Source organism: Lactuca virosa, chromosome 6 (assembly GCF_052849685.1).
Source record: "Lactuca virosa cultivar CGN04683 chromosome 6, Lactuca_virosa_CGN04683_v6, whole genome shotgun sequence".
NCBI lineage: Eukaryota > Viridiplantae > Streptophyta > Magnoliopsida > Asterales > Asteraceae > Lactuca > Lactuca virosa.
The window spans coordinates 30,713,601-30,740,000 of NC_136431.1; the positions used below are offsets into that span (position 1 = coordinate 30,713,601).

The 26,400-nt window shown below is 38.5% G+C and overlaps 1 protein-coding gene and 1 long non-coding RNA gene across 2 annotated transcripts in view; one reads left to right on the top strand and one right to left on the bottom strand.

Annotated features, from left to right (window-relative positions):
- The first annotated feature begins 20,715 nt into the window (after positions 1-20,715).
- Positions 20,716-21,408, top strand: LOC145120103 (nuclear transcription factor Y subunit B-5-like). Its single transcript, XM_079055892.1, has one exon. The coding sequence runs from the start codon at positions 20,804-20,806 to the stop codon at positions 21,221-21,223; it is 420 nt and encodes a 139-aa protein (XP_078912018.1). The 5' UTR covers positions 20,716-20,803; the 3' UTR covers positions 21,224-21,408.
- A 4,457-nt stretch (positions 21,409-25,865) lies between these two features.
- The window catches only part of LOC145120104 (uncharacterized), a 2,282-nt gene continuing 1,747 nt past the window's right edge, over positions 25,866-26,400 (bottom strand). Inside the window, exon 3 of the long non-coding RNA XR_013714130.1 lies at positions 25,866-26,209. This is a non-coding gene — a long non-coding RNA (uncharacterized LOC145120104). The remainder of the gene's footprint in view (positions 26,210-26,400) is intronic.

Sequence of the window (26,400 nt, forward strand, 5' to 3'; positions counted from 1 at the left end):
CTGGATTTCATCTACCCGGAGTCCCGTACTTTCCCGATCAAGGGCAAGGTGGATGGCTCGATGCAGAGCCAGAAGAGAATCATGAAATTCCCTTAGACGATGATTTTGCAGAAAATCTTCTAGAGGATTCTGACTCCGAGCCAGAAGTCAATGATCTACCCCTGGTGGCTCCAATCCCAAATCCTAACCCTCGCCCGGCTTTTCAAGGCCCGACGCCTTCGTGGGCTGAGAACTTGAGTAGGTGGAGCCGAGAGCAGGGTCAACCCTTACCCTAAAATGGAGACCGAAGCTTCTACAACCTAAGTGAGGGAGGCTCTGCAGACAGAATTTTTCCCATCTTGGTTCGCCGAGTGGCTCGAAATGTTGAGCTAGGAATGACAACCATTCAACAAACCGTGGAGCTTGATGCGGACATGAACGCCAATACGGATCGTATTCACAATCATGAATTTGCTCATCGGAGAGCTATGAGAGACAATGAGGCTCTGCAGCAAGAGCTAGCTACAACTCGAGCTGAAGTCATAGAGTTCCGAGCACGCCAGACAGTGTATGAAAGACACCTGCTTAATGTGGAGCGTCAGCTGGCCGAATTAAGGGTTCATCCGAGTGGTGCCCGTCGCCACTAGGAGATGCTCTACTCATCCTTTCTTTTGGTTTAAGAAATAGATTATACTCTACTCACCCTCTGTTTACTCTTTTGGTTATAGTTAAGTCTGTGGATATGTTCTAGCGTTGTTTTTCATGTTTTTCAGTACGACCGCGAAAATTTCATTTTCGGTAGGTCAGTTTGATGTTGATGTTTTTCCAGTAATTTGGTGTATTGTAGACCTGTTTAGGGTCAAGTTTTCCAGACTCTATGTATTCAATATGCCAATATAATCGACATGCATTTTCATACTCTTTGAAAATAACCACTCAATTTCATATTATCCTGTTGCAAGTTGTACTTGTAGTAGACTTCTATTTCCAATTCTTTACAAGATTCATATTGAACTAAGTGTTTTAGTTCAGAGATATCATATTCATGTTCACACTTGATATCTTACCATATTTTCATCTTTTAACTTTTATAGTAAAAGATGCCTCCTCGGAGAAACCCAAGGCGTGTCAATGTTAATGAAACGCCAACACCATCTCCGCCACCACCTCCTCAATTCAACGCTACCATGTTTCAGGCGGCAGTCACTGCAGCTGTTGCAGCTGCTATGTCTCATAAAAACACCACTGGTGCAAGTGGATCAGGAGCTGGTGCGCATCCCTCCAACCACGGCGAGAGTCACAGGCACTCACGAGAGTGTACCTACAAGGATTTCTCGAACGCCAAACCCAGGAATTTTAATGGCACTAGAGGAGTTATGGCGTTAAGACAATGGATTGAGAAGACAGAGGCAATATTCGAAATCTGCTCCTGTCCGGAGAGTAGCAAGGTCAAATTCGTTGTTTGTACCTTTGCTGATAGAGCCCTAACATGGTGGAACGGCCATGTTAAGTCACTAACCCTGGTAGTGGCTAACTCTATAAGTTGGGAGAACTTGAAGGCCATGCTAATGCGGGAGTACTGTCCGCGAAGGGAAATTCAAAAACTTGAGCAAGAGCTCTGGGGTCTTACTATGGTTGGTTCAGACATAACAACCTACACAAATCGATTCTGTGACTTAGCGATACTTTGTCCAGAAATGGTTGCTCTGGAGAGAAAAAAGATTGAGAGGTATATTTGGGGACTATCGCCCTAGATTCAGGCAAGTGTCATTGCTTTCAGGCCTGTTACATTTGACAGTGCCAAGGAGCTGGCACAGTCACTCATTGACCATGGAGCTCGACAAAACTCTGTGGTTGCTGCTCTGGAATAGCCCAATGGAAACAACAACAACAACAAGAAGAAAGGTTGGAATAAAAGGAAGGGCAAATCTTCTCAGGAACCCTCAAAGAAGCAACAATTAGTGGCAGTCCATGCTGCTACTGTACCTGCTGCTGTTCCTGCTAACCCTGCACCAGCTAAGCCTTATGCTGGTAATCTCCCCAAATGCAATAAATGCAATTTTCACCACAACGGAAATTGTCGGGAAATGCAGTGTCGTAACTGCAATAGAAAAGGGCATACTGCCCGATTCTGTAAATCACCACCCCAACCGATTAACCAAGTACCTACCGCTGGAGTAGGTCAAGCATGCTATCAATGCGGTGATGTGGGGCATTTCAAGAGAGATTGTCCGAAAGTTGGAAATGTCGGTGGAGTTGGGAGGATTCTAGCATTGGGTCACGAAGAAGCGGTGTCAGACCTTGTGGTGGTCACGGGTACATTTCTTCTCAACAATACTTATGCATGCATTCTATTTGATTGTGGTGCTGAGAAGAGCTTTGTGAGCCATAATTTCAAGCACATGCTAAATCAAAACTCCCAACCACTAAATGAAACTTTCACAGTCGAAATGGCTAACAGGAAATCTGAATCCACCAACGATATATACATAGGATGTACCCTTACCTTGAATAACTTTTCGTTCCAAATAGGCCTTATGCCGGTCTCTATCAAAAGTTTCGACGTCATAATAGGTATGGATTGGTTGTGCCCTAACCATGCTGACATCCTATGCTATGAAAGAGCCATTCGCATGAATTTGCCAACTAACGAAACTCTTATTCTCTATGGCGACAAAACCGGAACGAACCTTCAGATCATTTCTTGCATCAAGGCATAGAAGTACCTTCGCAAGGAGTCCTGTGCTTTCTTATCTCACGTGGTAGACAAAAAGCAAGAAGTAAAAGATATCGCGAGCATTCCTGAGGTCTGCAACTTTCCTGATGATCTTTTAGGAGTGCCTCCTGAACGACAAGTCAAATTCAGAATCGACTTAATCCCTGGGGCTACCCCTGTAGCCAAATCCCCTTATCGTCTTACACCTTCTGAAATGCAGGAATTATCCAGCCAGCTGAACGAACTCCTTAGCAAGGGTTTCATAAGACCAAGCTTCTCACCCTGGGGAGCACCGGTTTTGTTCGTAAAGAAGAAGGATGGATCATTATGTATGTGCATAAACTACTACGAGCTGAATAAACTTACCATCAAGAATCGATATCCTCTGCCTCGCATTGACGATCTGTTCGACCAACTTCAAGGTGCGAGCTACTTCTCGAAAATAGACTTAAGATCCGGATATCATCAGTTACGGTTTTTGGAGGAGGACATTCCCAAAACCGCGTTCCGAACTTGTTATGGTCATTACGAGTTTGTAGTGATGCCATTCGGATAGACGAATGCACCTGCTGTGTTCATGGACTTGATGAACAGAGTGTGTCGTCCATTCCTGGACAAATTCGTCATAGTCTTCATTGACGACATCCTTATCTACTCAAGAAGTGAAGAGGAACATGGCCAACATCTTCGTCAAGTATTGCAAACTCTTAGAACAGAGAAACTCTATGCGAAGTTCTCAAAGTACGAGTTTTGGATCAGGAAGGTTGATTTCCTAGGTCACGTGGTCAGTTCAGAAGGAATACACGTGGACCCTTCCAAAATAAAGGCAATTAAGAACTGGTCAGCACCTAAAACACCTACAGAAATCCGTCAATTCTTAGGTCTTGCTGGCTACTATCGCAGATTCATCCAAAATTTCTCCCGAATTGCTAAACCTCTTACCACCCTGACGCAAAAGGGTGTAACTTTTAGCTGGGGAGAGAAACAAGAAACAGCGTTCCAAATTCTGAAACGAGCTCTATGCATCGCACCAATCCTGTCTCTTCCTGAAGGGACAGAGGGTTTCGTAGTGTACTGTGATGCTTCTAATCAAGGGCTTGGATGTGTTCTTATGCAAAGAGGAAAGGTTATATCCTACGCCTCAAGACAGCTTAAGACGCATGAGGTCAACTATATAACACATGACCTTGAACTAGGAGCAGTAGTATTTGCTCTGAAGATCTGGAGACATTATTTATATGGCACGAAATGCACAATATTCACGGACCATAAAAGTCTCCAGCATATCTTCGATCAGAAAGAGCTGAACATGAGACAACGACGGTGGCTGGAGCTACTGAACGACTACGAATGTGAGATTCTTTATCACCCTGGTAAAACAAACGTAGTAGTTGATGCCCTTAGAAGAAAAGAATACTCGGGACGCCAAGTAAAGTCGTTGACCATGACAATCCATTCACATCTGTCCACACAGATCAGAGAAGCTCAACTCGAGGCCTTGAAACCCGAAAACACGGCAGGTGAAACCCTGAGAGGAATGGATAAGAACTTCGAAGTCAGAGATGATGGAGTCTATTGTTTCATTAACCGGATCTGGACACCAAAGTTCGGTGGTTACAGAGACGTGGTTATGAATGAAGCACACAAAACCCGATACTCCATTCATCCAGGTTCAGAAAAGATGTATCTGGACCTTAAGAAACTATACTGGTGGCCTAACATGAAGGCCGAAATCGCTACCTTTGTGGGCAAGTGCCTTACTTGTGCTGAAGTCAAGGTAGAGTACCAGAAACCTTCAAGTTTATTGCAACAACCTAAAATCCCTGAATGGAAGTGGGATCGGATTAGGATGGATTTCATAACTAAGTTACCCAAGACATCGGGTGGTTATGATACTATTTGGGTGATCATCGACAAATTGACCAAATCCGCACACTTCTTACCAATAAAAGAAACCGACAAGATAGAGAAACTAACAAGAACTTACCTCAAGGAGATCGTTAGACTGCATGGTGTGCCAATATCTATTATTTCTGACCGAGATAGTAGATTCACCTCTCGTTTCTGGCAGTCTTTACAAAACTCTCTGGGAACTAGGCTGGACATGAGTACAGCCTACCCTCCACAAACTGACGGACAGAATGAGAGGACGATTCAAACTTTAGAAGACATGTTGCGAGCTTGCGTGATAGACTTTGGAAAGGCATGGGATACTCATTTACCCCTTGTTGAATTCTCTTACAACAACAGTTATCACACTAGCATAAAGGCCACTCCATTCGAAGCCCTATATGGCCGCAAGTGCAGACCACCTCTGTGTTGGGCTGAAGTGGGTGACACGCAGCTAGCTAGAGGTGAAGTTCCTGACAGTACTCTCACTGGTCCGAAAATCATTCGTGAAACTATGGAGAAAATCGTACAAATCCGGGAGCGACTTAAAGCTTCTAGAGATAGACAGAAAAGCTACGCTGACAAAAGAAGAAAACCTTTGGAATTCCAGGTTGGTGACCGCGTCATGTTGAAGGTCTCACCCTGGAAGGGCATGATACGCTTTGGAAAGCGTGACAAGCTGAACCCAAGATACATAGGACCATTCGAGATTCTTGCTAGAATCGGTCCAGTAGCTTACAAACTCCGACTACCCCAAGAACTAAGTAATATACATCCTACCTTACACGTCTCTAACTTGAAAAAGTGTTTAACCGATTAGACTCTTGTTATCCCACTAGACGAGATCAAGGTTAAGGAGAATCTCAACTTCGTGGAAGAACCCGTAGAGATCTTAGACAGGGAAGTAAAGAGAACCAAACAAAGCCCTATCCCGATAGTGAAGGTTCGCTGGAATGCAAAACGGGGACCGGAATTCACTTGGGAGCGGGAGGATCAAATGCAACAAAAGTATCCACATCTTTTTCCCTAGTCTTTCTGTATCTCTTTAATCCAAATTTCGGGACGAAATTCTCTCTAACGGGGGGATAATGTAACATCCCGTTATTTTCTATATGTAAAGTCAACCCTATTCAACCAAACTCAAACTTGGGTCAACTAAAGTCAACTTAAATCTCATTTTATCTTAAATAAGTTAGAATGATGTTTTAATAAGTGTTTGTATCTTGTATTCTAAAGTGTTATTTGTTCAAAAAGGGAATTATAAGAGTCGAAAAACTTCACATTCTTTTCCTTTTTTTTCCATTCGGACCGTACACTTCGAGCCGCAAAAGGTTCACGGCCGTACACTCCTCGGACCGTGAACCCTCACAACCGTAAACGAGGGCCGTAAACCCTCGGACCGTCAACGAAGCCGTAATCATGCTTCGGCCGCACACACACCTCGGATCTTATCGCCTCGGAAACTGAACCTTATCGCATTGGGGCACGTTCTCAGTCGCAAACCTTCGGACCGTAAACGAGGTTCACGGCCGTGAACCCCTCAGACCATGGACCCTCGTGTATATATATGGCTCAGCCGAATTTTCTTCATTTCTTACACTTTCAAACATAATTCTAAGCCTTTTTCTCTCAAGTATCATCCACTAAGAACATCATATCTCCTCAAGAACACATCAAGATCATCCTTGTTCATCTTATTCAAGTGTTAAACACTAGTTCTTCACAAGATCTAACATGTATCAATTCTTGATCTTGTTATCACTTCAAGAACACCCTTCCATCTTCATATACTAGGCTAAAATCCATTGATTTCACTAGTTTTCATGAAGAACGCGAAGAACACGTGACGAACACGAAGAACAACCACCTGAAAACCTTTGAATCTTCTTAGCAAATTCCTTAGAATCATCAAGTGTTCTTCATTCATCAAGAACACAGGGCCGTAAACTCCTGGCTGTGAACACCTATCAGTTTCCAATTTAGCTTCTAACACTCCAATTTGTAAGTTATACTTACAAATTAACCCAATTTCCAATCACTCCTATGATTATAATAGCTAATTAGATGCATATATGCTACACAAATTGCTTTATAGGACTTGTTTTGCTACGGGATTTCACTTGTGGAACTAAAACATCCTATATCAATTCATCATTTGAATCACCCTCCAAAAGGTGAGTTCATACCCCCGTATTTTCATAGTTTTTACTGTTTTAAGGGGGGGGGGGAATACAAGTCTAACACAAAGATTTTGTGTTACAAACAAATAGTTTCAAAATATCTTATCAAAATGGATTTCAATTATCATCAAATCAAATGGTTTCAAAAATTGTGTTAAAATGACATCAAGTCACCAAAAGTATTTCACAATATTAAACTTCTTTCAAATGATTTCATAAACTTATATTTTTCCCCAGAAATCATATATATATATATATATATATATATATATATATATATATATATATATATATATATATATATATATATATATATATAAGGTTTAAAAGGCTTAGGACTGATAACCTACTTTGGTTCCTTTTCCTTGTTTGGATGTGGGCTTATAGTATCGGTTATTTGTCCGAATGCCGTTTAAATTTTACTTATATATATTTGTATATGTATATAAATATAAAAGTTATTTCATTCGGTTCAAATACCCTTTGTAACATGTTGAGCAAGGGGTTGCATTCATGAACAGTTAGTATCAATTAATAAAGTACATATAAATTATAATAGGTATAATTTATGATTCATAGAACATTAATTCACGATTCAAGTATACTAAAGTACACTGTTTTACAAGAACAAAGGTTTGATTCAAAACTAATCAGGAGTATACATCTTTCATATACTATATCAAGGGCATACTATCAATCATTCATTTCAGAATGATTGGGTTTTCATAAATATTATACATGTAATGTCCATATGCTTTTTATGAGTCATTTGGTTCAAGTTGTTTAGTTCATTTAAACAACATAGTTAAAGTCCTGACATTATAACCAGAATCTCCAGTCGGGGATCGAAACAATGTGTGTATAGATCTATATTGGGATTGACAACCCCGCACTCAGACTGCTAGCTATAGTCAGGCATACACGCCTACGAGTGACAATTGTTATCAACAGTTTTTGACGCCTTCAAAGCGTTGGGTCAGGCCATCTAGTCTCAGTATGGCTATAATAACTCGTTAAAAAGATATTAACAATACGTTAGTGTATAATTAACTAAACATAAGTACATTTTCAAAGTACTAGTTTACAAGATACAATTTACAATATTACATTACAGTTACAATAATAGCTGGTGGAACCAGACACACTCACAGTTACAAGTTTTACATAAAGGAATACAAATACAGAACATTGGTTTACAAACATAACGGTTTTATGAGATTAAAACTACTTTTCATATACAGCAGAAAATATAGGATTTTCTGGAACAATTTACATATTCAAGAAACAGAAAACATACTTTCAAACATAAATACTTATGCACTCACTCAACTTTATGTTGATACTCTTTTTTCAAATTACTTGTATTCTCATGGAATCAGTAGACAGGTACTCCCCAAGCTTTTGAGAAGATGGAGCTATTTTGAGTCATGTATTCTTATTTTGTATAACTATTTTGGTTTCAATATACAGTGATTGAACACATGTAATTACTTATAGTTTTTAAATACAAAGGTTGTTTGTACTTTGATTACTATGATGCATGTGTTTTGATACTACAAATGAATTAATCCACCCCCGGACGTTTCCGCCGTCTGGTTTGGGGGTGTGACAGATTAGGGCTAAGGATCTAGGAAGATGCCTTATGTGCCTGCTATATGTGCCTATTGAATTATATGCTAGAGCTGGTTAATCAGTAAAACGATGGCCTGAATAGGATATGTTTGGTATGGTTACTCAATGCTCGAATGCTGCTTGCTTTGTGCTTTTAGGAGTTCTGGTTATCTTTAGCTAATTAGTAAACGAATATGTTAAGTTACATATCGCGAGGACTAAATAATTTCAGAAGGTTAGGTCTAGCTCTATTGTGCAGCTCTTGTCTGAGTCCAACCGTTGTAGGGAAGGGCCTCTCATTCGAAGAATTATCTGGACTTAGCGATATGTAATGGCATTCGCGTGCTAGTTAGGTAAAGGAGGCAGGAACTCCTTATGCAGCTGATGGCGGAGAGTAGGTCGGAGAGTTACTCTAGGGTAAGCTTAGCATGAGATTAGTGCAGCGAGAAGTAGTAGTGAAAGGGACTTGGTGAAGTCAAGGCAATCCTTGAGGAAAGCACGGATAGATTTGGAAGGTAGTATGGGCCCGCACTACTGAAAGCATAGGATCCGTACTCGAGTCAAGGAGGGTCGAGATGGAACCAGGGAACTTGTAGTGTGTGAGATCTCTCGAGGTTATGTATGACCCTGACAATTAAGTGTTTTGTTTCAGAGTAGTGATGATTACGCGATATGGAGGAGGAGGAGGTTCAGGGTCAGGATCAAGTTCAGGATCAAGTTCGGGATCGGGTTCCGAGCCAGTTGATGAGGGACTACGTGAGTTAATTGATCTGAGATAACTAGAGGCATCCTTGAGTCCACCCCGGTGATTTCCGGGTCGATCAAGGAAGGGATTATTGAGCTGATGGAGGATCGCCTCAGGGCGTTTAGGAGTGATTGGGCGGCTAGCCAGTCAGGGGTGCTCACACTGTCCTTTAAGGACTTCAGGGGATGCGGTGCGCTAGACTTCCACGGGGTGAAGGACCTCATTACTGCCAGGAGATGGATTGCAGACATGGAGTCTGCTCAATTGACTTGCTTCTGCCCTGAGGGGTCGAAGGTTCAATATGCTTCTGAGTATTTGAGGGACAGGGCTAGAGATTGGTGGGAGTCAGTTGGTGATTCCTTGGGAGCCTCAGCCGTTGAGGCTATGACCTGGTCGGACTTTGTGATCAGGTTTAGGGCTGATTTTGCGTTGGCTGTGGAGCTTCAGCAGCTGGCCACGGAGTTTCTGGACATGAGACAGACTACCGAGACGGTGGCGGAGATTACCGCCAAGTTTCGGGAGAGGGCCTTACTGGTGGCTCAGTATGCAGGAGATGAGGAGATGCGGAAGACCCGCTACCATGATATGTTGAGAGCTGATATACGGGAGCATGTCAGCTACTCAGCATGCCCGACCCTGGATTCTATGATTGTCAGGGCGAGGGAGAAGGAGATTGATTTGGAGCACCTCAGGAAGAGGAAGGCAGAGGAGGGGCATGTTACTGGGGATTCAGGGAAGAAGCCCAAGGGATTTGACTCTAGGTCGAAGGGCCAGCAGGGTCGGAGCCGCTGTGGGAAATGCGGCAGGTCACATGAGGGGGTTTGCCGCACTGGGTCGGGATCAGGCTGCTATAAGTGCGGCAAGACTGGGCACTTTGGTAGGGATTATACTGCCCCTACTAGGGGTGTTCAAAATCGGTTATCCAAATTTCGGATAGTTGATTATGGTATCCGAATCTGTATCCGGATTTTCGGATATCCGAAATTCGGATATCCGAATTTTCGGATACGGATTCAGATACCGAATCGGATATTTGAAAATCATATCTTTCAATATTTAATATTCATAAGTTACAAATTTATAACTCATAAAACATAGTTGTAATTTACGTTAACAATATAAACTGAGGACAAATTAACAAAAATAATAAGTAGATCAATGACTAACAGTAACAAACTACAGGATATACATAGTAGGTTTTACATCTAAACAAAGATAGGTTGGTTGTTTAAACACGTATTAAAAAAAATAAAATAAGATTACATTTTACTTTATTAAATTAATGAGCTTGTAAAGTTGGGAGGTATTTTGAAATTAAGTACGATCTTAAAAATCACCACAACTCTTAAAATTAATAATAGCAACTATATTAAATCTTGCACATAGATGGATATCGATAGCAACAAATAAATATATGTAGCATTTTTACTTAATAGTTTTCGATTATAAGCCAACGAACCTGGAGTATAACAAACAAATATATAACGGTTGTAAATGGAAAGGTTTGCAATAAAAATTTGGAAAGAATGGTCACGAAAAAAGTTGAAAATGGTGGGGAACATTAGTCCATTAACCATGTGAATGTTTCTAACGTCTCATTTTAAAATATTAAAAAATAAAGAAAAATTATTTTTTTTCGGATATCGGATATCCGAAATATTAGAAACTTTATAAATTCACTATCCGTATCCGAATCCGAAAAATCGTATATCCGAAATTTCGGATCAGATTTTCGGATTTTCGGATCGGATTTTTCGGATGCGGATATTTTTGAACACCCCTAGCCCCTACCCCCAACTTTCAGACATCAGACCTGATTTGCTTTCATTGCAATCAGAAGGGCCATAAAAAGGCCAACTGCCCGAGATTGACAGAAGCAGCGCCAGTGACGGTGCCAGCTTCAGCGACCCTGCGGATTACTGATGACCGGCAGGGCAAGTTAGAGGCTCCAGTGGTGAAGAGACGAGCCTTCCAGTTGACTACTGAGGAGGCACCCGTCGCACCCGATGTGGTGACGGGTATGATTTCTTCTCCCTAGCTTTTATTATATGTTGTTTATGATATTTATGTGTCATGTTATGTGTTTTGTTTAGGATCGTTCCATGTGAACGGTATTCCAATTCAGGTGTTGTTCGATTCGGGTGCTACCCGGTCATTTGTCTCTCTTGCACTTAGCAAGAGGTTCCCTGAGTCTTCGAGCATGTTGGATTGCCCTCTAGAGGTCGAGATTACTGACGACCGATCAGTTCGAGCATCACAGGTTTTCAGAGATTGTGTTTTGAGGTTGTTCGAGGAGCGCTACCTGGTAGACTTGGTTCCCATACCATTGCGTGGGAACAAGGTCATCATCGGGATGGACTGGTTGAGCCCTAATGGGGCTGTGATTGACTACGCACAGCAGTTCGTACGTGTCAAGACCCCAAGTGGAGGAGAGCTGGTGATTCAGGGCGAGAGGCCACAACACGGACCAGCTTTATGTTCAGCAGCGAGGGTTAGGCACTACCTCCAGCAGGGTTGCGCCGGATATGTCGCCTACGTCATGGATACCCGGGAGGAGGGTAAGGCGACTGTGAGTGATGTACCAGTGGTGCGAGAGTACTCGGATGTATTTACAGAGGAGTTTCCTGGAATACCACCAGAGAGACAGGTGGAGTTTAGGATCGACCTGGTCCCTGGTGCGGCCCCGATAGCCAAGGCACCGTATCGGTTGGCTACTCCTGAGATGCAGGAGTTGTCTACATAGCTGCAGGAGCTGTTAGAAAAAGGATTCATCAAACCGAGCAGTTCACCCTGGGGAGCCCCGATTCTGTTCGTGAAGAAGAAGGACAGGTTGCATCGGATGTGTATAGATTACCGGGAGCTGAACAAGGTAACGGTGAAGAACCGTTACCCACTCCCGAGGATTGATGATCTTTTCGACTAGCTACAGGGGGCATCTTGGTTTTCCAAGATTGATTTACGTTCAGGCTACCATCAGATGAGGGTCAGAGACGAGGATGTACAGAAGACTGGGTTCTGGACTCGCTATGGCCACTACGAGTTCGTGGTGATGCCCTTCGGGCTCACCAATGCTCCTGTCGTGTTCATGGGCCTCATGAACAGCGTATGCAGACCGATGCTGGATCGGTCTGTGATAGTTTTCATCAATGACATCTTGGTTTACTCCAAGACGCAGGAGCAGCATGAGGAGCACCTGCGGGAGGTGTTGGATATCTTGAGGAGGGAGAGCTTGTATGCCAAGTTCCCCAAGTGCGAGTTCTGGTTGCGCGAGGTGCAGTTTCTGGGGCACCTTGTCAACAAGAATGGAATTTTGGTCGATCCTGCCAAAGTAGAGGTCGTGATGAGATGGGAGGTTCCGAAGTCTCCATCTGAGATTCGGAGTTTCCTGGGATTGGCAGGCTATTACCGGAGATTTATTCAGGATTTCTCCAAGATAGCCGTACCCTTGACCCGGCTGACGAAGAAAGCCGTTGTATTTCGTCGGGGGCCTAAGCAACATGCAGCGTTTGAGACATTGAGACAGAGACTATGCGAGGCGCCGATCCTCGCCCTGCCAGAGGGCGTGGATGATTTTGTAGTATACTGCGATGCGTCCATTTCGGGTTTGGGCACATTATTGATGCAGAGAGGGCATGTCATCGCCTACGCCTCGAGGCAACTGAAGCCGCACGAGGCGAACTACCCGACGCATGATTTGGAGTTGGGGGCGGTCGTCTTCGCCCTCAAGATTTGGCGACATTACCTCTACGGGGTCCGTTGCACCATTTACACGGATCACAAGAGTCTGAGGTACCTCATGGATCCGCCGAATCTGAACATGAGGCAGGGTCGGTGGCTAGATGTGGTGAAGGATTACAATTGTGAGATCCTCTACCACCCAGGGAAGGCCAATGTTGTGGTCGATGCTCTTAGCCGCAAGGCAGCCCAGATCAGAGACGTTTGCTTGTGGATGACAGTGGTGACTCTGCTTCTGGAACTGATCCGAGAGGCCCATCAGGAGGCTATAAGGGAGGAACATCGGAAGAGCGAGCGTATTGTAGGACTGGTTTCCTCCTTCGACTATGATAGTCATGGGTTGTTGACACTACATCGTAGGGTGTGGGTTCCCTATCATGGAGGTGTGTGCCAAGTTCTGATGGAGGAGGCGCACAAATCCCGGTTTTCTATTCATCCCGGGGCGACGAACATATACTGAGATCTTCACCCTGATTACTGGTGGCTCTGCATGAAGCGGGACGCATGGTATGTAGAGCGGTGCTTGACCTGCAGGAAGGTCAAGGCCGAGCACCAGAGGCCACACGGCAAGATGCAGGCGCTAGATATTCCCATGTGGAAATGGGAAGATATTACCATGGATTTCATCACCAAACTTCCCAGGACCGCACGGGGAATGGATTCCATATGGGTCATCGTGGATCGGTTGACCAAGAGTGCCCATTTCATATCGATCCAGGAGATCATTTCGGCCGAGAAGCTGGCCGACATCTATATTTGAGAGGTTGTAGCTTGACACGGAGTGCCATTCTCTGTGATTTCTGACAGGGATGTGCGGTTCACTTCTAGATTCTGGAAGAAATTCCACGACGAATTGGGTACTCGTCTGCACTTTAGCACCGACTTTCACCCGCAAACGGATGGTCAGAGCGAGCGGACCATCCAGACTCTGGAGGACATGCTGCGGGCATGCGTTTTAGATTTTGGTGGTAGCTAGGATACCTACCTTCCCTTGGCAGAGTTTTCCTACAATAATAGCTACCACGCGAGTATCAACCGTCCTCCCTTTGAGATGTTATACGGGAGGAAGTGCAGGACCCTGATTTGCTGGGGTGAGGTTGGGCAGAGAGTCATGGGGAGTACCGAAGTGGTACTCAAGACTACGGAGAGGATCCAGCAGGTCCGGAGCAGGCTCCAGACTGCTCAGAGTCGGTAGAAAAGTTATGCCGACAAGCGTCGTTCGGACCTGGAGTTCCAGGTTGGGGATATGGTCCTCCTGAAGGTGTCACCTTGGAAAGGTGTCATCCGGTTCAGGAAACAGGGCAAGTTGGGCCCCAAGTACATCGGTCCTTTCAGGGTTGCAGCCTGGTTGGGCAAGGTGGCGTATAGGCTGGATCTGCCAGCCGAGCTTAGCCAGATTCATAGTACCTTTCACGTCTCCCAGCTGCGGAAGTGCCTGGTAGACGACTCTGTAGTAGTACCTTTGGAGGATATTCAAGTGGACGAAAGCCTGAACTACATTGAGCGACCAGTAGCTATCCTCGACAGGAAGTCGAAGGATCTGAGGAACAAGAGGGTCGAGCTGGTGAAGGTGCAATGGCAGCACCGTAAGGGCTCAGAATGGACTTAGGAGCCGAAGGACGAGATGCGAGAGCACTACCCCGAGCTATTTCCGGATGCAGCAACAGACTTAGAGGACGAAGTCTGAAATAAGTGGGGGAGAGTTGTAACACCTGGTTCCCAGTACGTATTAAATTTAATTAATTGTATGATTTTACCCTGGGACTCGGCGAGTTGGAGGCCCAACTCGTCGAGTAGACTAGACTCTTGGACGCGGGTTTTAAGTAACCTACTCGACGAGTCGGAGAGCCCGACTCGACGAGTAGGACTGTCTGGACGAAACCCTAATATTTAGGGTTTGCACCATATTTAAACACCTTATCTTGTCCCAACCCAGCCTCCATCGTCCCTCCCAGTCCAGAAAAGCCCTAACTCGAAACCCTAATCATTTATTGAGTGTTCTTGAGATTTTTGGTGCCATTTGTGTGTATTTGAAGTTTGAAAAGAAGAAGGAAGCTTGAGAGATCAAGAGGAAGCAAGAAGATCCAGAGGTTTTGGCACATTCCAAACTCATTTGAGGTATAAAGATGAATCCTTGACCATTTATCTCTTAGATCTCTAGTTAGGGCTCATTTCTACCTTTTCTAAGCCTTAGAAGTGCCATATTCGGGATTTTGTGGTTATAAAGGGGTAGGAATGGCAACGGGGCAGGTTCGGGGCGGGGCATGGTTTCCCAAACTCGCCCCGATATCTTTCGGGTTTCTTATCGGGGCGCCACATTGGGTTTCGGATTTTCCCGTCGGGTTTCGGGTATCTTGTCGGGTTTACAACAATTCATAACAAAAGCTTTATTCCGTTTTAGGGTATCCCGATGTCTTATAAAAAATACATTTTCTAGCATCTCTTGTAAATTAAAAATATGGTGCATCACTTTAATAAGATAAAATGGACATTATATTAAAAATTATTTGATTTAAGTTTAGTGTTGTTCGTCAAAACATAAAAAAATGATCATTCACACTAGATTGTTAATAACTAAAAAGATTGTCCGCAATAAGTATTTTATCTTTGAACGCATGCAATTAACATCAAAAGGTTTCAAACATTATATATATATATATATATATATATATATATATATATATATATATATATATATATATATATATATAATCGGGGCGGGGCGGGTCGGGGCGAGGATAACCCACTCCCTGCCCCGAACCGATAAAAAACCCGATAACGACCTGTTACCCGACCCGAAATGATCGGGTTTTGGGTTTCCCCATCGGGTTCGGGTTTTTTTGCCATCCCTACTTCAGATCTGGAACCATTAAGGTTTCCTATGGCATAAAGGTGCCAAACTTATTTCCATAAGAGCCACATGCATCTTGTAGACTCCATTTTAGGGCCATTTGAGCCAAATACCCCATGCATGAACGTCAAATTTTTAACTTTACGTGTATTATGGACCCTAGGAGGCTAGATCTATGTTTTGGATGTGTTAAACCCGACTGAAATCAATTGTATGGACATGGACTTTGGGGGACTCGGTGAGTCGTTCATGGGACTCGACGAGTCGGGGTATGGTTCCCCAACCTCTTTTTTGCTTTGATCAAACTGGTTGAGTCTAGGAAAGGACTCAACAGGATAGATGTGAATCTGGATCTGGAAATCATGGAAATCTACGAGTTTAAGGCAAGTCCCAACTGCATAAAGACGTACTCGACAAGTTCATAAGGAACTCGGCAAGTCCATGGCTAAATATGCCTTCTTGCATGAAGAAGGACTTGACGAGTTCAAGGATGAACTCGACGAGTCAGTTATTGAAGGTCCCGACTTTGCATGAAGTAGAACTCAACGAGTGCGTGAAAGACTCGGCGAGTAGGATCGAGGTCTTAGTGTTTTGAGGATTTGGGGACTCGGCGAGTTGCTGGGTCAACTCGGCGAGTCGAGTCAACCAGACGTTGACTTTGACCCAAAGTTGACCTTGACCAAGGTGTTGACCTTGACTTTGGCTTTGACCTGAGTAACCATTGTAAGGGTTGAGAGTATGTAATTGTATATTAAGAAAGGTTGTTACGTGTAAGAATTGAGAGGAGTTGATCCCGGCAGCAAGGACAGTTCAGACACTTCACGACATCGAGGTGAGTTACCTTCCAGTAGCAGTGGGTCTACGGCCACAATGCCAGCCCACTAGTAGGATTTAGTTGATAGATGATTGTCTTTGTGAAAATTATCTAGGCTTGCTACTACCTGATATGTTTTATGTGATTATCATGATGTGATATATGTGATAGTGGTAGTAGGGGGATTCGTCCCGGTTACCGGTTGAATGATACCGAAGGGGTCGTCAGAACCCACGCATGTCTAGTAGTATGTTCATGATATGTTCTTATGTGGTAGTGGTAGGGGTTAAATAGTCCCCGGTTACCGGTTGAAAGATACCGAAGGGGAGGTCAGCTCTCGGTTACCAGTTGGAAGATACCGAAGGGGAGAACAGCTCCCGGCTACCGGTTGGAAGATACCAAAGGGAATTCCAGCTTCTGATTAAGCCAGTCAGATACCGGTTGAAAGATATTGATGGATAGGCAGTATATGTTTATGGTATGTGGTATGATGGGGAACTCACTAAGCTTCGTGCTTACAGTTTTCAGTTTTGTTTCAGGTACCTCTTCAGCGAAGGGGAATGAGCCGGCATAGTAGCAGCGCATCGCACACACACGATTTTCTGCATATGAGATTTCTGGGATTTGTACTCTGACATGGTTTTATCATGATATGACTTGACTATTGATACTCTGATTTTGATATGAATTGATACTATGGTTGTTTTTAGACAAATGGTTTTATAAGTATTATATTTCAAAATGAAAATTTTTGGTCATGATTTTTGGGATGTTATACATACCATAACAATCATCAGAATAGTCATCATAAATCATGGGATCACACACACTACAAGCTCCCTGGTTTTATCTCAGCCCTCCTTGACTCGAGGACGGATCTTCTGCTTTCAGTAGTATAGGCACATACTACTTTCTACATCTATCCGTACTTTCCTCAAGAATTGCCTTGACTTCACCAATTCCCTTTCACTAATTTCGTTCCCAACACTAATCTTATCCTAGGCTTACCCTAGGGTAATCTCCAATCCCACTCTCTGCCATCAGCTGCATAAGAAGTCCCTACTACCTTTCCCTAACTAGCTCGCGAATACTATTACATATTACTAAGACCAGATAATTCTTCGAATGAGAGGTCCTACCCCACAACGGTTGGACTCAGACAAGAGCAGCGAAATAGGGCTAGACCTAACCTTCTGGAATTATTTAGTCCTCTTAATATGTAACTTAAAGTATTCATTTACTAGTTAATTAAAGATAACTAGAACTCCTAAAAGCACAAAGCAAGCATCATTCGAGCACTGAGTAACCAAAACCAAGCATATCCTAAATAGGCCATCATATCTTTGACTAATCAGTACTGGCATGCAGTTAAATAAGCACATACAGTAGGCATATAATGCATCCTTCCTAGATCTTTAGCCCTAATCTAGCATGCAATTCACATATTCACAATTCATATCATAACATAAACTTGTACGGGTAATTTAGGAGAACTTAATTGAGCTCGGCTGATTGCATGCACCACATCCTTTTCTCCTTTTGAAATCCTTTTTATAGAAATGATTTTCTTTTTGAAAAATTTCATACCAAGTCCTCAGTTTGAGTTCAGACACACCCAAGGGTGTGTCCGAATCCCCCAAACCAAGGCTATGATACCAACTTGAAACACCCATAAAATACGGTCCAAAAATTTCGTTTTAAATCATTAAATAAAACCATAGTTATCAAAACAATCCATCAAAATATAAGTCAAGTTATCTCAAAACATTATTATCAGAGTTTCCAAAACAAAACATCAGAGTAAACATCACAGGCTAAAACATCATGGTGTGTGCAATACAGTCATCCCGAGCTCTTCTCTCTGCAACTGGAAGTACCTGAAACCAAAACTGAAAATCGTAAGCACGAAGCTTATTCAGTTCCCCATACTACCACATACCATACACATAACACATATACTGGGCCCTCAGTTGGGTTTCTCTTTATTTGATGGGTTTGTTGATTTGATAACATTTTCTTCAAAAGGTGATGTGCAAAAGGTTTGGTTATGAAGTGAGACCTATAGATCTGGACATTGTTAGGAAGTCTTGGCGAGGAAAGATAGGGTGCAACCTGATTTTAAAGAATTACAAACTATAGGATTGTCCTCTCATTTAGTTTTACTTATTAATATGCACTCTATAAAATGAACCCAATTATAGCTTTTTGTTTTTAATTTTTTAATCATTAGAACATCATAAATTGAAAAGTTTGTTGAATAATAAAAAACAAGAACTTCTTTGTATTTGGACAGACATATAATTGATATCTCCTTCAAGTTTCAAGGTTGTAATTCAACGAAATTAAAATAGGATTGTTTGTTAAACATATGAAGAAAGTACCTATCTTTTTTTCATTTATTATAAACTGATGTCAAAGGTTATGTAAAACTTGATAGGGTCATGCTCAACATCTGATGGTTCAAAAGCAAGGTCCATAATTTTGTATTTATTACACCTACAAATGGATTGGCGATTGATTTAGAGGCATTGTAACCTAATTTTTTAGGTACATTTCATTGTTGAGTTCTTTTCACTGCACATTTTTAGTTGACCTTTTTTGAAGTACAAATATAAATGTATAATGATTTTTCAGATGTCATTAAGATAAATGCTTAAAATATTGTCATTAAGATAAATGCTTGAAATAATACATGTATTTTATTATTTCAACCTTATTTACATTTTATTTCATTTGTTCCTTTATGCTCATTTGTTGCCCTATACCAATAGTATATTTGTAAATTAATAAAAAAAAATTGCAAATATTTTATTAGTTATTGCGATTTCAAATTATGAATGAATGTTTTTTTCTCTACCGTGGAATGAAAACGAGGAGTGATTGAGATAGTGGAGTTGAAGATTTATTGGGGTGGTAAGTTACATTGGGAAAAGTGACGTTTTAGCCGACAAAACATTTTTTCTTCCCAAGAATCATGCACCAAAAGTAAGGGTTTAATAAGAATAAATATTTTTTTACAACCCGCGTGCTTGTCTTGTGAGTACGTCACAACTTCCATGTATTTAATAAGTATAAAGTTCCAAAACAGATAATATGTTACATTATACAAACTCATTACTTTTATAAAATATTACAATTCATAAGTTTTTCTAAATTAATGATATATTATTTTATTACATAATCAATTTTTTAATTCTATTTAAAATTTAATACCCATGGGTTCCATGGTAATATATATATATATATATATATATATATATATATATATATATATATATATATATATATATATATATATATATATATCGTATTCTAATAAATGAATAAGTTTATTTTCATTTGAAACAATGTTAATTTTATAAGACATAGGGACGTGATCCTAGTCAGTCATCTTTAAAATCGAAAAATAAAAAAAATAAATCTAAAATTCAAAATAAAATGAATAATCTGAAATTTCGTTTTTTAATTATTATTTTCGTCATTTTATTTACCAAAAAAAAATTACTGTTTTTTTTTTTGAAATATATGTGAAATATTTTAATAGAATATTTAGTGTAAATATTCAAATGTAATTTTTTAAATGTTAGAATATTTTAGTATTCTACTAGACTTGTTAAATGTGTTAAAATATTATAATATTCTATTAAAGTTATTAGAATTTATAGAATATTCTAATATTATATTAGAATTGTTTGAATATTTATAGTATAATATTATAGTATAATTTTTGAATATTCTAACAATTTTGTTGTAATTTTATGCTAAAATATTCTATTAGAATATTTTACTGATATTTCAAAAAAGTGGTAATTTCTTTTTTTTTTTGTAAAATATAAATGACGAAAATAATATGTAAATATTTTTTTTTGAAAATTTTCAATTATTTTGTATTTTAAAAATATTTTTTTATCTTCAAAATAAATGGATCGGAGTGCGTCCCATGTCTTATAAAATATAGTGGTTTTAAATTAACTTTTATATATATATATATATATATATATATATATATATATATATATATATATATATATATATATATATATATATATATATATATATATATATATAATTCATTGTCATACATAATTAGTTGCTTCCTGTGACTTGGACTTTTTGAGAGTACATTACAACCATCAGATATATAAAAGTTTGATCCAACAGTTGTGAAGTAGTGCTGACATGCAAACCAACTTGCCCTAATATATACACATTTGCATCGGACTCGGTGGTTGACCATACATTGCATTTCTATGTCAATACGTCTTGGACAGCATCAAATTTGATGGATGATTCCACGAATAAGTTCTCTGCCGGCGACGACGACACTGCAAATCAGCAAGAAAGGCTACTTCCAATTGCCAACGTCGGCCGGATCATGAAGCAGATACTCCCAAAAAATGCAAAGATCTCCAAAGAGGCCAAGGAGACTATTCAAGAGTGTGCTTCTGAGTTCATTAGCTTCGTCACTGGCGAGGCCTCTGAGAAATGCAAAAAGGAGCGGCGGAAGACAGTAAATGGTGATGATGTGTGCTGGGCTATTGGCACACTAGGTTTTGATGAATATGCTCCACCATTGAAGAGGTATTTAGATAGATATAGAGAGGTTGAAGGCGATCGGTCGGCTACTCCACAGAGGAACGAAGAGGATGGTGGACCATCTTCTTCTGCGGCTGAGTTTAATCCGAATCTGAAGCCATTTTAGTCATCAGCCCTTTTTTTTTTTTTTTTTTAAATTCTACTTGTTGATTCAGATTGAGTTTTGATTTGATCAGATAGATTAATTAAAATTTAGTCTTTTTTTTTGTCTAAGTATTTTATAAAAGATTCATCTATAATACTATGGATAATGTATAAATAGAACATGATTTTGTATTGTTGTCCAAAATTGATCACCAAAGTTACATTTTTTTTTTCCAGTTATGCTACCTTAACTTGTTTTCGTTACCAAGTAGCTTGATATCACGCAAAGCATACCGTCGCCGTTACGGTGGTGTCAATGGGCATAGACGATGACTTAGAGCCTCTAAATTTCTAGGGACCCCATTTTTATATACCTTATTATGTTAATATATATAAAAAAATAATAGTATATCATGTGTAGCGTAGCAGAAAAATAAAAGAAAATAGAGTCGAAACAAAATAAATAATGAAGACTTAGGGATGTATAATTTTTTTGGAATAATCATCACATTAAGCATCTCACCACTATCGATCGCGAGACTCTATGAATCAATACACTAACAAAAAAATTGATTCATAATAAATCGCTTCTAGTTTTTACATAGCCTTTTGAATTTTTGTTTTTTGTTTTCTAATTCAATCTTTCCTAATTCATCGATTATGATAATCTGATTTCATGCATCATTCATAAAAATTGATATTCTATTCGTGTTAATCTGATTTTAGGCAACCTTACCGATTTTGATTTCTGATTCCGATTTGTTTTAATCTGATTTTCCATTCGTGTTAATATAATTTCTGATTCATGTAAATTATAAGATTTTGTTATAGTTTTTCACATCTTTTATGTTAGTTTTATGATAAAAAGTTAATTTACTTGATTTTTTTTAGATAACTTGAAACTTCAATATCACAAGTTTTGAAACTCTTGTTGTTGGGCCTAGCAAACGATTCAAAAATCATTATATCCCTTGTTGTTGGGCCGAGCAAACGTTTCAAAAATCATTATCTTTGTTGTTGGAAAAAGATTTTGAAAACGGTTCAACATCACCACTTTACAACTAAGTGTTTTCGTTAACTTTACTTGCTTTTTTGTTATTGTTTTATAGGTTTTTAAAAAAATAACATTTGGATTAGAAAATATTTATATTGTGGCGAGAAAAGAAAAAAACAAAACAAGAAAACTAATACTATTACAAAAATGATCTAAGGAGAAATCTATAACAAGGGTCTAATTTTTTTTATTAAAACACACACACATACACACAAAAGCCACCATCCTTTACTAATTTTTTCTACTATAAGGGTTTTATTTTTTATTTTTTTGTCTGGGAACTCAAATTGGCTTGGAACAACACTAGTCACCACCCAGTAGTGTGATATGACCAAAATACTTCCAAAAATTTTAAAATCATATATATATATATATATATATATATATATATATATATATATATATATATATATATATATATATATAACAACTGGTTAATAGTTAGCAGTGAGTATCCCCAAGTTAGTAGAATTTGTTTATGCCCGGATTAGAACCCGCAACTTTTAATTTAAGAGGCAAAGCCTCTATCAAGTATGCTAGTCCACATTGATAAAACCTTTATCTATGATTATCACATTTTGAGTGGATAAAAGTTAATATTATTAAACCCATAAACTCAAAAACACAACAAGGCACTATTCTTTTTGTCACATCCCCGATCGTTCTTTTAGTATTGATTTCCCTGGTTCTTGTCTTTCCTATCAACTCCTAAAACTTTTGTTGCTCTTACTCCCATCCATGACTTTCCTGCGTTCCTTATTCTATCTCCCATGATGAATCTGATATGAATATACTCCTTATATATGTCCAATTCCAAAAGACTGGATTAAAGTAAACTTTTATATTGATGATTTTTTGAAAATGATGATTTGAGACCTCTTGCTATATACATAATACTTTGGTTGAATCTTTGAATTTTATATGTTTTTAAAGACCAATAATATGGTTGTACAAAGTACAAACATTCAACGACTTATTAGTTAGCTGTTAGATGGAAAATTTGTTTCATTTAATAATTGAACGAAGAAGAACAAAAAAATTGTACGTTTAGTTAAACAAACAAACACAAACAATGTTGTAGTTCATTTATTTACATTCATAAATATTCATTTAAATTCTTTTGTTTACGTACATGTGTATAAGTTCAATTATTCTTATTTGAATATGTTCATTTATGTTTTCTTAATATATTGTTATATTATATTATATTATATTATATTACTACGTTATAACCCGTGTACTACACGGTTGACAAAGTAAAACAACATTGAAACTTTAAAAAACACAATATTAATCATATATTTGTACGGGATTATTATTCGCCTATATATTTTGAAAAAATATGTGTATAAAAATTTGTACCATTTGAAATATTAGATTAATATTTGTAGAAGGAGAATGAATATTTGTATGTTGATATACATATAATTTATCTAAGTTGATGTTTTCCTTATCAAATGTAACAGTTCCGGAGTTATTTGTAGATGTTAAATGTTGATGATTGCATTGTATTGGTTTATCTTTTATAATTTGTAAAACACATAATAAAAGGTTTTGTAGAAGCATACAAGAAAAGATTTTCCAGTCAATATATTTTTACATAATAATTTGATGATATAATGATAGACATTACTCCATAAAAGTTGATAAATAAATAAAAAATATTACATATGTAAAATAAAATATAAGAATCGCCATTTTGGTTCAAATAAATAACGTGTGGAGTAGATATATGCTGAGAAGATGATGTTGGGGCATTTTTTTTAATCTATCCATGTTCTTGTTTGACAAATAATGAAGTAAAGTTTAATAAAAAAATCATTAATTCTAAATTAAAAAAAATAATATATAAAGTTGAATGTACTTGTAGTTTGTTTAAACCAAATAAGAAAATAAAATGAAATAAATTTATTATTTTAATCAAAATTGAATTCTGTTTGTGATATAAATATTATCTTGATATTAACAAAATAAATTAAAATAAAATATATTGTTAAATAGTAACAGATTTAGTTCCTTGTTTAAAAAAGCATTGTAATAAAAAAAGACGTTTTTTTTTAAATTAAGTGTGGAAAATCAGAGTGTGCATTGCTACTTTTGTTTTTTCCACACATTGAGTAATCAAAAGACCCAAAATTTTTGGATAAATTTAGTTTGTTGTCTACAATAATTGTTTTATCAATGTTTGAGTATTAGTGAAAATCTCAAAAATACCCTTTGGCTATGGTAATCTTTTGACCAACTAGGGTTGATCTCCCATATAAATTAATGTAATTATTATTTAGATTCTGCATATTTATTATGTGTGGGGAAAATGAGATGACGCTTTCAAAATGACGGATTATAAAGACTAGAGATATTGTTCTACATCTATGCTCGTAAAGTTTTAAAAAATAATAATAACTACATAAAGGTTATAAATAATTAAAAGAATTTTAGTTTTATAACATGGGTAAACAAACATCAATCAAAATTTAATACTGTAAATAATTTGAAGGAATCCAAAATATAGCATTGTACTTGGAAAGTACATTGCGTATAATGAATATTTGTTTTATTTCTTTAAAAATAAATAGCAACATACACAACAAGAATCAAACAAATATTATTCCAGATTTAATATTGTTAACAATTTGAAGGAAATTTGAAGAAATTCTAATTATAGCATTGTACATGAAAAATACATTTGTATAATAGGGATTTGTAATGGACCATGCTTAAGAAAAATAACAGAAATAATTCTTGTGGTCAGGAAAATAAAAGCATAAATGGTCCCAGTTTAGAATAAATTGATAAATGGTCATTGTTTATAATAAATTCATAAATGGCCCTTGTTTAAAAACAATACATAAATGGTCATTGTTTAAAAGATTAAGAGAATGCTCCCTGTCAACATAATTAATAGAAATAGATCCTCACTAAAAAAATGTTGAAATGGTATGTATAGAAAAAATGCACGATTAGATATGATTAGAATCCTGATTTCTTGACTAATTTATGATATTCAAATTTCTAGCCTAATTTTTTGGGATACGTATCATGGCTACAAAGATTGATTGGGATAATTGTTACTATTGTTATCTATAATGATGGAGTGTAAAAGAGCGGGAAATCAAAGCAGCTAGTGAATATTAGCATGCCACGTGGCAAGGAAAAGGTGTAAAAAAAGGACATGTGGCATATCTAGGAGTCATTTATTAAAAGAGAAGATTAATAATTCCAATCATACCAAATCTTAAAGGACTTAGAGTTGCACCTTATCTATTAACACATTCAATGGTAGATGAGTAGATCATACACTACATATGCAAGATGCCCTTCAATATGCATGCTTTATTCCCTACAATATACCTTTTTATTTATTTACTTTTCTGTTATCCACCTAACACACACTAAACCATCTGCACAAGCATACACAATTTCTTGTATTATAGCATTTTACTTTCAAAGTACAATGCTTAAATAAGAAAAAAACTTTTATCAGAAAAAACAACAATACTTAATTGTTCAACAAACAAATGGAAGATTCTGCATCACCAAACACCTCGTTAAAAACCAAAACAATAACGATTCTACAATAATATAACAAATTCTTTAAGTTTTACCTTGAGAGAAGAGACATCTTGAATCACAATCCAGTAATACACAACAATGACAAGATTCTAAGCATATGGGAGAAACAACAGAACCAATCCACTTAAATGTGTTTGCTACTGTTGCCGGATGTTGTAATTAATGGGTCTACCATGCGTGGCTTATTTAATAAGGAGAAAGGGGTATGTAGGTTATTTTTTATACCTTAGCCGTGCTCCTTCCATGAGAATGTATTGTGAAAAGGTTAGATTTAGTTTTTGGTTTTAATTGATGAAACCCCTCAATAATAAGGAACTGATACCCTACACAATGTTTTTGGTTGTAATTGATGAAACCCCTCAATAATAAGGAACTGATACCCTGCACGATACGATAATTTAAGATTGATTTTTAGATACCAGGATAGAAGTACACATACATGCATCCCTATTTTCTTTTTAAGCAATAAAAACTATCAATTTGGTAATACAAGTCGTTCCTATTGCCACAGGATTCCAAAGCCATGGAGAAATCTTTTCTTTCATGTATCTCCAAAAGTAGAGCAACAGTAG